A 13,449-nucleotide genomic window follows, 5' to 3' on the forward strand; every position below is an offset into this window, starting at 1 on the left:
CCCTAGTAACAGAAACTTGGAAGACAGCTCACAGGAAATGGGGGTGGGGGTGTTAGAGCTAGCAGCTGAGCCGTAAGCTTCTACTCTGCTTCTAAACATCTCAGGAGCCTCCTACTTCTCTGTAAGTTTGATTTATCCCACTTTATCATCTTTCTAGGCTCCCTATAAGAAAACAAACATAGTAGTAAGGGAAGTGAGGTCACTGAATACAATGCTGGCACATTCCAGAGAAGAGATACACCTGCTGCTTGTGAGAGAGCTTGTGAGAGAACTTTCTGAGCTCCCTAGAAGAAAACAAACATAGTGGTAAGGGAAGTGAGGTCACTGCATACAATGCTGGCACATTCAAGAGAAGGGATACATCCTCTGCTTGTGAGAGAAATGCATCTAGCTGTGCAGCTGAAACAGACAATAAAATGGCTAAAAGAGACTTTAGGGAAGCCCAAATATAACCGTTCCTTCACAGTTATGATTGTACAAAAAAGCACAGCAGTTATGCAAACTTTTTTTTTGAAAACTCAGGTTAGTTAAACAATGGGTAGGTTGTATAGGCATACAGTGACATCCATCTCCTATAGGCTCCCAAGTAAAAAAAAAGTATGCTATGGTATACAGGGAGTGCAGAATTATTAGGCAAATGAGTATTTTGACCACATCATCCTCTTTATGCATGTTGTCTTACTCCAAGCTGTATAGGCTCGAAAGCCTACTACCAATTAAGCATATTAGGTGATGTGCATCTCTGTAATGAGAAGGGGTGTGGTCTAATGACATCAACATCCTATATCAGGTGTGCATAATTATTAGGCAACTTCCTTTCCTTTGGCAAAATGGGTCAAAAGAAGGACTTGACAGGCTCAGAAAAGTCAAAAATAGTGAGATATCTTGCAGAGGGATGCAGCACTCTTAAAATTGCAAAGCTTCTGAAGCGTGATCATCGAACAATCAAGCGTTTCATTCAAAATAGTCAACAGGGTCGCAAGAAGCGTGTGGAAAAACCAAGGCGCAAAATAACTGCCCATGAACTGAGAAAAGTCAAGCGTGCAGCTGCTAAGATGCCACTTGCCACCAGTTTGGCCATATTTCAGAGCTGCAACATCACTGGAGTGCCCAAAAGCACAAGGTGTGCAATACTCAGAGACATGGCCAAGGTAAGAAAGGCTGAAAGACGACCACCACTGAACAAGACACAGAAGCTGAAACGTCAAGACTGGGCCAAGAAATATCTCAAGACTGATTTTTCTAAGGTTTTATGGACTGATGAAATGAGAGTGAGTCTTGATGGGCCAGATGGATGGGCCCGTGGCTGGATTGGTAAAGGGCAGAGAGCTCCAGTCCGACTCAGACGCCAGCAAGGTGGAGGTGGAGTACTGGTTTGGGCTGGTATCATCAAAGATGAGCTTGTGGGGCCTTTTCGGGTTGAGGATGGAGTCAAGCTCAACTCCCAGTCCTACTGCCAGTTTCTGGAAGACACCTTCTTCAAGCAGTGGTACAGGAAGAAGTCTGCATCCTTCAAGAAAAACATGATTTTGATGCAGGACAATGCTCCATCACACGCGTCCAAGTACTCCACAGTGTGGCTGGCAAGAAAGGGTATAAAAGAAGAAAATCTAATGACATGGCCTCCTTGTTCACCTGATCTGAACCCCATTGAGAACCTGTGGTCCATCATCAAATGTGAGATTTACAAGGAGGGAAAACAGTACACCTCTCTGAACAGTGTCTGGGAGGCTGTGGTTGCTGCTGCACGCAATGTTGATGGTGAACAGATCAAAACACTGACAGAATCCATGGATGGCAGGCTTTTGAGTGTCCTTGCAAAGAAAGGTGGCTATATTGGTCACTGATTTGTTTTTGTTTTGTTTTTGAATGTCAGAAATGTATATTTGTGAATGTTGAGATGTTATATTGGTTTCACTGGTAAAAATAAATAATTGAAATGGGTATATATTTGTTTTTTGTTAAGTTGCCTAATAATTATGCACAGTAATAGTCACCTGCACACACAGATATCCCCCTAAAATAGCTAAAACTAAAAACAAACTAAAAACTACTTCCAAAAATATTCAGCTTTGATATTAATTTGTTTTTTGGGTTCATTGAGAACATGGTTGTTGTTCAATAATAAAATTAATCCTCAAAAATACAACTTGCCTAATAATTCTGCACTCCCTGTATATTTTTTACTACATAAAAATATAAGAAAACCAGCGGCTCTACCCACTTAAAATAACAATGGATCGGTGCACAACCCGTACGGCACACCCACCGTATAATGGATTTGAAAAAGAAAAGATAATGCTGTTCGGGTGGCACTCAGATATCTGATAATTGTATGGCTGCACAGTATAGTTAGAAAATGTATATTTATTTACAAATATGGACACAAATATAGTGTAAACATCAATGTCAATTAGATACACACAAAATATTCAAAATAGAATAAATAGTAAAAAAAAAATATTTATTTAATAAGAATAGTCCAAAAATCCAGTAGTTAATGTGATATCATTTGATGTCTGTCCACATTTAGTTCTTGTCAAATCTGGCATTTATGGTATTTTATAGTGCTGGATTATTACCATATAGTCAATTTAAGACCTGCGCAGTATCAGTTATATTTCTTTTGCTAGTAATCACTATGGGCTCAAAATGATATGTTGTTAATCCTCTGATGACTGGAGTAGAGCAATTGACGCTGCGCCAGGCTCATAAGGTGCAATATAGTAAGTTTAATAGAAGTTATACCTCTTGTATATAATAACATGCAAATCATCGCTATGGTCATGAGGTGATTAGCCGTACAGTACAATATCAAAAACCGGTCCAGTACGATATGGCAGAACAACAGCAAGCGATATAGTCGTGAAGTGGTGTCGTTACCAGTCCAGAAGATGGCTGTGTAACGATCTTGTTGATAAATAGATGGATCAGCTGAATATAACTCCTTCTTGTATAGCCGGCAAATATTAGATGTTCATATGGAGGCTGATTTCATTAAAGCCTATTGTAGTCTCCAATTGCATGATAGTGATTACTAGCAACAGAAATATAACTGATACTGCGCAGGTCTTAAATTGACTATATGGTAATAATCCAGCACTATAAAATACCACAAATGCCAGATTTCACAAGAACTATATGTGGACAGACATCAAATTATATCACATCAACTACTGGATTTTTGGACTATTTTTAAAAATTAAATTTTACTTCTATTTTGTATATTTTGTGTATATCTAATTGACATTGATGTTTTTTTGCTTATTGTTGGTCAACTATTTTTACACTATATTTGTCCATATTTGCAAATAAATATACATTTTATAACTACAGGGTGGGCCATTTATATGGATACACCTTAATAAAATGGGAATGGTTGGTGATATTGACTTCCTGTTTGTGGCACATTAGTATATGTGAGGGGGGAAACTTTTCAAGATGGGTGGTGACCATGGCGGCCATTTTGAAGTCGGCCATTTTGAATCCAACTTTTGTTTTTTCAATAGGAAGAGGGTCATGTGACACATCAAACTTATTGGGAATTTCACAAGAAAAACAATGGTGTGCTTGGTTTTAACGTAACTTTATTCTTTCATGAGTTATTTACAAGTTTCTGACCACTTATAAAATGTGTTCAATGTGCTGCCCATTGTGTTGGATTGTCAATGCAACCCTCTTCTCCCACTCTTCACACACTGATAGCAACACCGCAGGAGAAATGCTAGCACAGGCTTCTAGTATCCGTAGTTTCAAGTGCTGCACATCTCGTATCTTCACAGCATAGACCATTGCCTTCAGATGATACGAGATGTGCAGCACCTGAAACTACGGATACTGGAAGCCTGTGCTAGCATTTCTCCTGCGGTGTTGCTATCAGCAAACCAAGCACACCATTGTTTTTCTTGTGAAATTCCCAATAAGTTTGATGTGTCACATAACCCTCTTCCTATTGAAAAAACAAAAGTTGGATTCAAAATGGCCGCCATGGTCACCACCCATCTTTAAAAAAAAGTTTCCCCCCTCACATATACTAATTTGCCACAAACAGGAAGTTAATATCACTAACCATTCCCATTTTATTAAGGTGTATCCATATAAATGGCCCACCCTGTATACTGTGCAGCCATACAATTATCAGATATCTGAGTGCTACCCGAACAGCGCTATTTTTTACTACATGCCTCTGTACGGAGGCTGAAAGGACACTCTCTAGTTCTCTGTTGGATGAATGTGGACCTATGGATATGTTTGACACTGCAAAATGCAAGGTGATTACAACTTACTGTACCTTCATCTGAATGGCCTCCATATTTACCCTACAATGGCCAAACAAGGCTTTCTCCCCAAAAATCTGCTGTTTTGCCAACCGGTATTGCGGTTGTTAGAAGTTATCCCCTATCCACAGGATAAGAGATAACTACTAGATCAGTGGGGGTCCTACGGCTGTGGATAGGGAATCATTTTAACAACCAGAATACCTCTTCTGCTTGCCGCATACTTACCAATGTGTAAACAATAAAATTCAGAGACATTTAGCCTCACCTTTCGGACAACCCAAAACACTCTAAAAAACACTGGAATAAAAAATAAAAATAAAAAAAGCCAACTTTGGAGAGGGGCTTGAATAAGTCCCTCCCCTATTATGGGCTGTTTGTGGTATTGTTCTGGCAAAGTCAGGATGTATGCTTGTCATTGGAAACCAGTCATAACCAGTAACAACTTAGATGAGCTCCCATAATACAAATCACCAGAGCAAACTGTGCAGACATTGAGCTAGCAAGCAATGCTGGGAGATGTCTGCTCTGAAGCTTATGAAAAGGTGAATGCAACTCTGGGGTACCACAGTAACTAAGGATCAGTACAAGATGAGTAATGCGTATTAACAAATTTACACAGAATCCATGAAGCATATGTTTTAAAAGGGTTTTCCAAGATTTTTATACTGTTGAACTATCTGATCGATGGGGGTCCGACACCCAGGACCTCCGCCGATCCGCTGTTTGAGAAGACACCAATCCTTCTATGAGCTCTGTGGCCTTCTCACATTTTACCAAGCACAGCACCATATGTTGTATAGTGGCTGTGCTTGGTATTGCAGCTCAGCCACAATTCACTTGAATAGGACTGAGCTGCTCCTAGGCCACGTGATCAATAAACATTTAGTCACTGGCCTAGGAAAAGCTGAGAGAAGGCCGCAGCGCTCACAGGAGTGTTGGTGCCTTCTCAAACAGCTGATCGGCGGTGGTCTCCGGTGTCAGACCCACATCTATCAGATACTGATGACCCATACTTCCCAACCGTCCCGGATTTCAGTGGCTGTCCCACTCTCAGCTGATTGTAATGGCTGTCCGCTCCCCACTTCACTATTCCTCTCAGCTGCCAGTGTTCCACAGCAGCAGCACGATGCCCTCACACATTGCTCTGCCAGGCTGTGTAGGAGGATCGGGGCAGGCCGGGAATCAGCCTCTGCTCCTCCTACACAGCAAGCAAGATGTGTGACAGTATCCTTCTGCTGGGAGGCGCAGATAATCGGAGGAACTAGGTATTTTTTTTATTCATTTTTTTTACTTTCTGTGAAGGGGCACATATCTGGCCATAACTACTGCAAGGGGGCACATATCTGGGCATAGAAGGTGGCACATACCTGGACATTACTACTGTGATGGGACAAATATCTGTCAAAACTACTGTGAGGGGACACATATCGGGCATAGCTACCGTGAGGGGGCACATATCGGGCATAGCTACCGTGAGGGGGCACATATCAGGCATAGCTACTGTGAGTGGGCACATGTTTGGCATAGCAACTGTAAAGGGGGCACATCTGGGCATAGCATCTGTCAACGGCGCACATCTGAGAATAGCATCTGTGAAGGGGGCGTATCTGGGCATAACTACTGTGAAGGGGGCACATGTGAGCATTACTGCTGTGAAGACGGCATATCTGGGCATAACTACTGTGAAGGGGGCACATGTGAGCATTACTACTGTGAAGGGGGCACAATGTGGACATTACTACTGTGAAGGGGCACATGTGGGCATAACTACTGTGAAGGGGGCGTATCTGGGCATAACTACTGTAAAGGGGCCACATGTGAGCATTACTGCTATGAAGGGGCATATTTGGGCATAACTACTGTGAAGGGGGCACAATGTAGGCTTTACTACTGTGAAGGGGGCACAATGTGGACATTACTACTGTGAAGGGGCACATGTGGGCATAACTACTGTGAAGGGGCCACATGTGGGCACACCTACTGTGAGAGGCACAATTTGGGCATTACAACTGTGAAGGGGGCACAATGTGGGCTTAACTACTGTAGGGGGCACAATGTGGACATTACTATTGTGTGGAGGGCACAATGTGGGCATTACTACTGTGAAGGTCACACAATGTGGACATTACTACTATGAAGGAGGCACAGTGTGGGCATTACTATTATAAAGGGGGCACAGTGTGGGCATTACTACTGTGTGCTGGCACAAAGAGGGAATTATTACTATTTGGGGAAATTAAAGGGATTCTGACAGCTAGTTTTAGCATATAGAGCCCTTTAACCGGTCCTGCGCGAGATTGCGGAACTCCAACTGTGTGACGTCGGGGGAGTTGGAGGATGCGGGGTGGTGCGTGTTGGGCTCCTGAAACTCAGGTAACAACCCCTTGAGCTCCTTACTGGCCTAATTAGCATATTTATGGGCGGCAGGTGCCTTGCAGCGCTGGGGTCCTTGGTTCGAATCCGACCAAGAACAACATCTACGTGGAGTTTGTATGTTCTCCCTATGTTTGCGTGGGTTTCCTCTCAGACTCCAAAGATATACTGATGTGGAACTTAGATTGTGAGCCCCATTGGGGACAGGGAATGATGATAATGTCTGTAAAGCTCTGTGGAATATAGCAGCGCTGTATAAAATATTTATAAAATCATTTTTCTAACTAAACAAAAGCATCCCTAGCTATGGCACACGTATATTACGGACACGCTAGTGGAGCTCTAGCAGCACATGTAAAGGGCTCTATATGCAAAAACTAGCTGAACAAATTCCTTTAATAGGACTGGGTGTGTATAGTTTTGGGCGGAGTTAGAGGCGTGGCCTAGTATGTAAAAAATTGTCCCTCTTTGTGTTTTTCAAAAGTTGGGAGGTATCAAAGACCTATTCTGAGGATAGGTCATCAGTATAAATATCTCGGAAAACCCCTTTAAATGTACTGCGGTCCACATGCTGGTGGCGGTATTTCTGGTGCTGTGAGCCTCAACACTAGATAAGTAACCCATAGAGAGTTAACAGTTACGGATGGGGTAATAAACAGCCACTTCCTGGAGGAAACTCTGCACTTAAAGAACCGCATCAGCAAATCAAAATTGTGTGATTTCACAGTGATGAAACATTCCCAAATGTTGACTCAGTTATCCCTCGTAGACCACGTTATCTACTCACTATAAAAAAAAACAAATGCTATAAATCCACCATGAATCTGCATAAACCAGGTCACCTCAAAACATGAAAAAGTGCAAATGACACCTTCTTCCCTTTCCTCCCTCATGTACATTGCACACTAGCGCACAGAGTGTACTCTGCCAACAGCTGCTTTCATTCTGCTGGCCTAAAAAAAAAGATGATGGCACCTCGAACACCTACAGAAGAAGGTACGCTTCTGTAATCTATAAGATAGAACAGTTGTACGAGCAAGCTTCAGATCGCTGATATTGCTCTCAAGAACAGGCAATATACATCGATCCTCAAGCCAGATCAGAAAAGACTAGGATCAACGTTTGAAGAGTGTTCAGTTTCTCTGCAGTGCCCCCACAGGAGAGATGAAGCATTACACTATGCCAATTCAAATCAATGATTTGTCTGTGTAACACAGGACAGTAGAGTTCCTCCACAGTGAGAGATAATGTGGCCAAAAGATGGGGTTCATGGAACAGGAATTAACTCAGAATTCCCTAAAAGGGTGTATGGAAAAAGAGTTTCTAAACCAGACAACACCATTAAAGGGGGTCTCCAGGACTTTTATATTGATTGCATATCCATAGTATAGGACATCAATATCTGATCAGCTTGGGTCCGACTCCTGGCACCCCTGCCGATCAGCTGTTTCTCAGTAGCTCTGGTACCAGAAATGGTTACTAGACTTACACAGTTCCGTCCATTGAGGAGTGGATGGAGCTACTTACTGCAGCACTGCTCCCACTGAAGGGAACGGGGGCAGTGCTGCAGTTACCAGCTCCATTCACTACAGACTGGTAGCTCTGGCCCCATGTTTTCATTGCTGGGGATACTGAGAATCAGATGATCAGATACTGATGACCTATCCTAAGGAAAGGCATCAATTTAAAAGTCCTAGGAAACTTTGTTAAAGGTTTTCTGGCTTTGCAATAGTCATGGCCTATCATTAGGATTAGTGGGAACCGTTGTTCAGTTTGCATTGCTCCACATAGTAGTGGCTGTGTGCTGGGTATTATACATTTGTTGCATTTAAGTGAATGGAGCAATAAGTACCCAGCATAGCCGATAAATGTATGGTCTGCCGGTGTACGGAGCAATGTATACAATGATGAGCCTACGGCGACACTTCAAACAGCTCATGGGCGTGGGAGCCAAGGTCCGGACTGCCCCAGATGTGATATTGAAAGGCTGATTCAAAAGATAGGCCATTTATTTTGTAATCCTGGCAAAACCTGGGAGGCATTCACATGTCCATGTTCTTTTTTCAATCCGTGACTAGATGGTCCGTTTTTCATCCGTGTTGCACTTGTTTTTGTCCTTTGTTTTTGTTTTTTGCCCTCTATTTGTCATCTGTTTTGCACATGTGCAAAAAACATGGAGGTCGGCCCATTAGCACTGAACTGTATCTTACTGTGCAAGGAAATCCTAGCAATGGTCTGTGAAAAATATGTCACCCAACGAAGATGGCATCCATGTACTGCCGTTGGTTTTCACGGACCCATAGATTTGAATCTACGCATTTGGTCTGGAAAGCTGAGAAAAGTAGTGCATGCTCTTGTTTCTTCTTACAGACCAAAAAACTAATGTCTGACTATACCCATTGAATTCAACGGATCCATGATTCGCGGAAGAATATTTTTTTTCCATCTTAAAGGGGTCCCCCATATTTTCATACCAATGTTTTTCAGATAGGCCATCAATATGAGATCAGCCGGGGTCTGACACCCTGTACCTACCACGATCAGCTTTTCAGGAATCAGGAGTAGCTCCAAAACTGCACAGCGCCATCTACTGTAAAGTGGACGGAGATGGTTACTGCAGCTCTGTTCCCATTCACTTCCCTATAGAATAGGCCATTAATATAAAAATCCTGGAAAACCCCTTTAGAGGTTGTCTGCTTTCTAAAGCCAGTTTTTATATACTTTGTCATATAATTGTGAGTTCATTTGGGGGAGGGGGGAGCAGGATACTTCCTCAGGACCTTTACCCAAGAGAAGCTACTCTGCTGGACGACAGCCTATTGATTTCACTTCACTGGTTACTGGTTTCCACCACAGATCTCAGTAGCTGACCACTATTGACAGGGGGCTCTTCTAACGAAAAAAAAAGGGATTTTCCAGAGCAGACAGCCCCTTCAATACAGACTGTTCTGTGATTGCCTGCCATTATGGGCCACTGGTGCCCAGTGCCAGATTAGCTGGAATATTGACCCGTCGTCACAATTATTCTCTATAGATTATGGGGGGTAATTCGGAATAGTAAATGACCCCCTATATACCTAGAGCTCTGTACAACCTCACAAAGCAGTGTGCCGGACTCATGATAGGTCACTATGTGTTCACAATGGCAGGGATGGACCCAAATTTTTCACCATTTCACCATTTTACCATTCGCACGACCGTATTTTGGCTCCACAGTTTTTGTGGATCAGATGTTGACCCATTCATTTCAATGGGGCTGCAAAAAATGTGGTAGCACACCTTGTCTGCTATCTGTAAGTCCGTTTCATAGCCCAGCAAAAAAGATGGAACATGTCCTTTTCTTGTCTGTTTTGCGGAGAAGAATAGGCTTTGTCACAATGGGTCCGCAAAAAAAACGGATGCAACACAGACGTCATCCGTATTGTTTGCAGACCACAAAATACATACGTGTAAATGCACCCATGTCCTTACACAGTACAGATGTAGCAGAGCTAAGTGTGTCATTTCACTTTGCATTGTTTGTGACAACTGAGTTATAATATATTGTGATAGGATCGGTTGTGCCATATGACATACTCAGCTCTGCTACATGTGACACGCATAGTCCTGCTATATATACAGTATATAATTCATTGAGCTAACATAATATTGCATACATATTACCATACACGGTAGTGCCGCATATCATTTGATTGGTTATATTGCTGCCGTGTATAACCCAATTTTTCCCGTTTATAACCCAATTTTCCAAATATTCCCCCAAATTGTTTCTTCGTTAGTAAAACTGATAAAACTAAACCAATGGTAGTACTAAACTATAGCAGCATGCTCTGGTTGTCTCCGACCTGTGGCTATCCATTCACGGTGAAACTACAACCCCCAGCATGCACAGGGCACAGTTATCACAACTGTCTAAAAGAAAAACTGTTGTTGTTTTGTTGCCGATAGCAACCAATCACAGCACATGGTTCATTTTACCACATCTGTTTAAGAAATGAAAGCCAAGCTCTGATTGGTTGCTATAGGCAACAAGGGCAGTTTTGATAAATGAGGCCCACATTTCTGACAGTTATTGTGAGAATGATTTGTCCACAGGTTTAGGCCCCATTCACACCACTGTGGGGCTTCTGTGCCCGTGTTGCAGACCACAAGCCACGGGTCTGCATTTACTTGAATGGATGGCAAACGATAGGACATGTCCTATGTTTTGCGGAGCGGAGGCACGGATCGGAAGCCTACGCAAACACTCGGAAGCCCTTCCAAGGGGTTCCGGGTCCGTGCCTCCGCTCCGCGTGATACAGCCTTCACATGCCCGTGATAGGCAGACCCGCCTGTATGGGACCTTACTATGATTTTCTGCTTCTGAAATGGAGCTTCCTGCGATTCAAGCCCAGCATCAGCCTGACATAGGGTTCACTATAAGGGTCTTTTCCTGATGCATACATTAAACAGACCCATAGGCTTCTATAATATCAATGGAGGTCACTCTTTTGGTCTCCGGCAGCATACGTCAGGGTTTCCCTTTTGCGTCACAGAATACCTATGGTGACTATGGGTGATGGATGCCACTGAGTGGCATCCTTTTTATAGGTCCATTTAACGTATGTGCCGGGAACCTTCTCACCACGTATGGTATACACTGCAGTGTGAACAGACCCCAACCCGAAACATTGCCCACACTTATATATTCTCACTCCTCCGTGGTGCCGTATGGATTCTATGTAAGGTCTATGTGAAGCATTTAAACTATTGGATGTGGTCATCCCCGACCGTCCGAATATTGGGGGTTTTTGTCCTCTCCGGGAGAAAAACACCACATTTTAGAGAAGGATTTGTGTAAAATAAAATTATAAATCTTATCTTGTGATGAAAAGATATTCAGGGTGTTCTAAAAACATCCAAAACACAACTGTGTAAAACCTCTGTGTGTGCCGGTAAATAGTCACAGTAAGGTCTCATGCACACGTGGCCTCATGCAGACGTTGCAAATCGCGGATCCGCAAAACATGGATGCCGTCCTAGCGCCTTCCGCAATTTGCGGAACGGCACGGACAGCCTTCAATATAAAATGCCTATTCTTGTCCGCAAAGTGCGGACAAGAAAAGGACATGTTATATATTTTTTGCGGGGCCATGCAACGGAGCAACGGAGTGCTGTCCGCGTCTTTTGCGGCCCCATTGAAGTGAATGGGTCCGCATCCGAGCGGCTCGGATGCGGACCAAAACAACGGCCGTGTGCATGAGGCCTAAGGCTGGGTTCACAACACGTTTTTCCCATCCGTTTAACGTATACAAATAAATGTATACGTTAAAACTGATGCCTCAGAAGACGCCATACAGTGGCATCCATTTACCATAGAGTTCCATTTAAAAAAAAAAGCATACTTTTTATTACCGGACTGTGCGGAATACAAGAACGTGGTGTGCTGCGTTTTCGTATCCTTTTTTTTTTTAAAACGTATACGGCAATCGGAGGCATAAAACGTGATGTGAACCCAGCCTAAAATGTAGTGGTAAAATCCGGTCCATTGATACACAGGACACCTGAATGCTCAAAAAAAATGCAATCCCATAAACATGGATTTACGGACACAGAAGCATTTTGGAAAGATAACGTTACCATGTACGAGAAGCGCCATCAAGCAAATTCCAGTATTCCAAAAGCGTGGCATATCGGCCGTCCTATGTAATCCAGTGTATCCAGAAGAAGTAGTAAACTACGGGCTATATCTCTGGACACAGACCCCTGGAATCGCTCCTTATCCTCCTTCACAGTCTGCAGACGGTTCCTCCATGTACCCCAGGACAGGTTTTAGGCGACCCCAGCACTGTACGCCAGTACTCTCCCCCTGTATGGAACTCTGTGTCTGTCTGTGGTATCCTTCCTGCTCAATGCTCTCTCTCATTCTGTGTATATTTAGGGGAAGTGACTGAAATAGGGGGGGGGGGGGGGGGGGGGGGGGGTAAGAGTGAGGTCATCATCAGGATACAGAAACGAGGAGACACATGGGAGGTGTGGAGGCGAAGAGGAAAAAGGGGAGGAGAGGCAGAAAGTGTACCAAAGAGAAAAAGTATAAAAAAAACTGAAAGTGACACAGCATGACGAGCGTGTACTATAGGATAAGTATCAGCCAGATCAGCCTGGCAGCATAATAAGTCATAGAGCTAAACGAGTGCGTACAGTGGTCAGAAACTGAGCAATTGATTGATTTTATAGGAAAACTAAACTTAAAAGTCAGTGGTTTATAGAAGTGCAGCAGTGCTCAATATGTGGCATAAAGCTGTGATTTGAGGGCACAGATTTTCTGGACTCGTACGTCACTGTACGCACATTAAAAAGATGTAAAGCATTTTGCATATAATATAATAATAGTAATCATAGTAACAATATTTTTATTATTATTATTATAATATTCAACTATGCTATATACTTACCTTGCTGATCAGCCACCCGACATATCACTGGAGAGGAGTGATTTTCTTGAAATTTGATTCAGTCTAAGGGCTCATGCACACGACCATATGTATTTTTTCAGTCCGCAAAAAACGGATCCGCAAAAAATGCAGATGGCGTCCGCGTGCATTCGGTATTTTGCGGAACAGAACAGCCGGCCCCTAATAGAACTCCGTAATGCGGACAGTAATAGGACATGTTCTCTTTTTGTTTTGCGGAACGGAAATACGGAAGCGGAATGCACACGGAGTAACTTCCGTTTTTTTTACAGACTCATTGAAATGAATGGTTAAACATTCGGTCCGCAAAAAAAACAAAACTGAACGGACATAGAAAGAATATA

General features: G+C 43.0%; 1 protein-coding gene across 1 annotated transcript in view; it reads right to left on the reverse strand.

Moving 5' to 3' along the window:
- ADGRE5 (adhesion G protein-coupled receptor E5) overlaps nt 1-12,570 on the reverse strand; it is a 180,701-nt gene extending 168,131 nt beyond the window's left edge. The window contains exon 1 of the mRNA XM_040414661.1: nt 12,273-12,570. Coding sequence (XP_040270595.1) covers nt 12,273-12,324 — 52 coding nt within the window. The 5' untranslated portion in view covers nt 12,325-12,570. The remainder of the gene's footprint in view (nt 1-12,272) is intronic.
- Nucleotides 12,571-13,449: the final 879 nt, after the last annotated feature.

The sequence above is a fragment of the Bufo bufo genome, chromosome 1, assembly GCF_905171765.1.
Source record: "Bufo bufo chromosome 1, aBufBuf1.1, whole genome shotgun sequence".
NCBI lineage: Eukaryota > Metazoa > Chordata > Amphibia > Anura > Bufonidae > Bufo > Bufo bufo.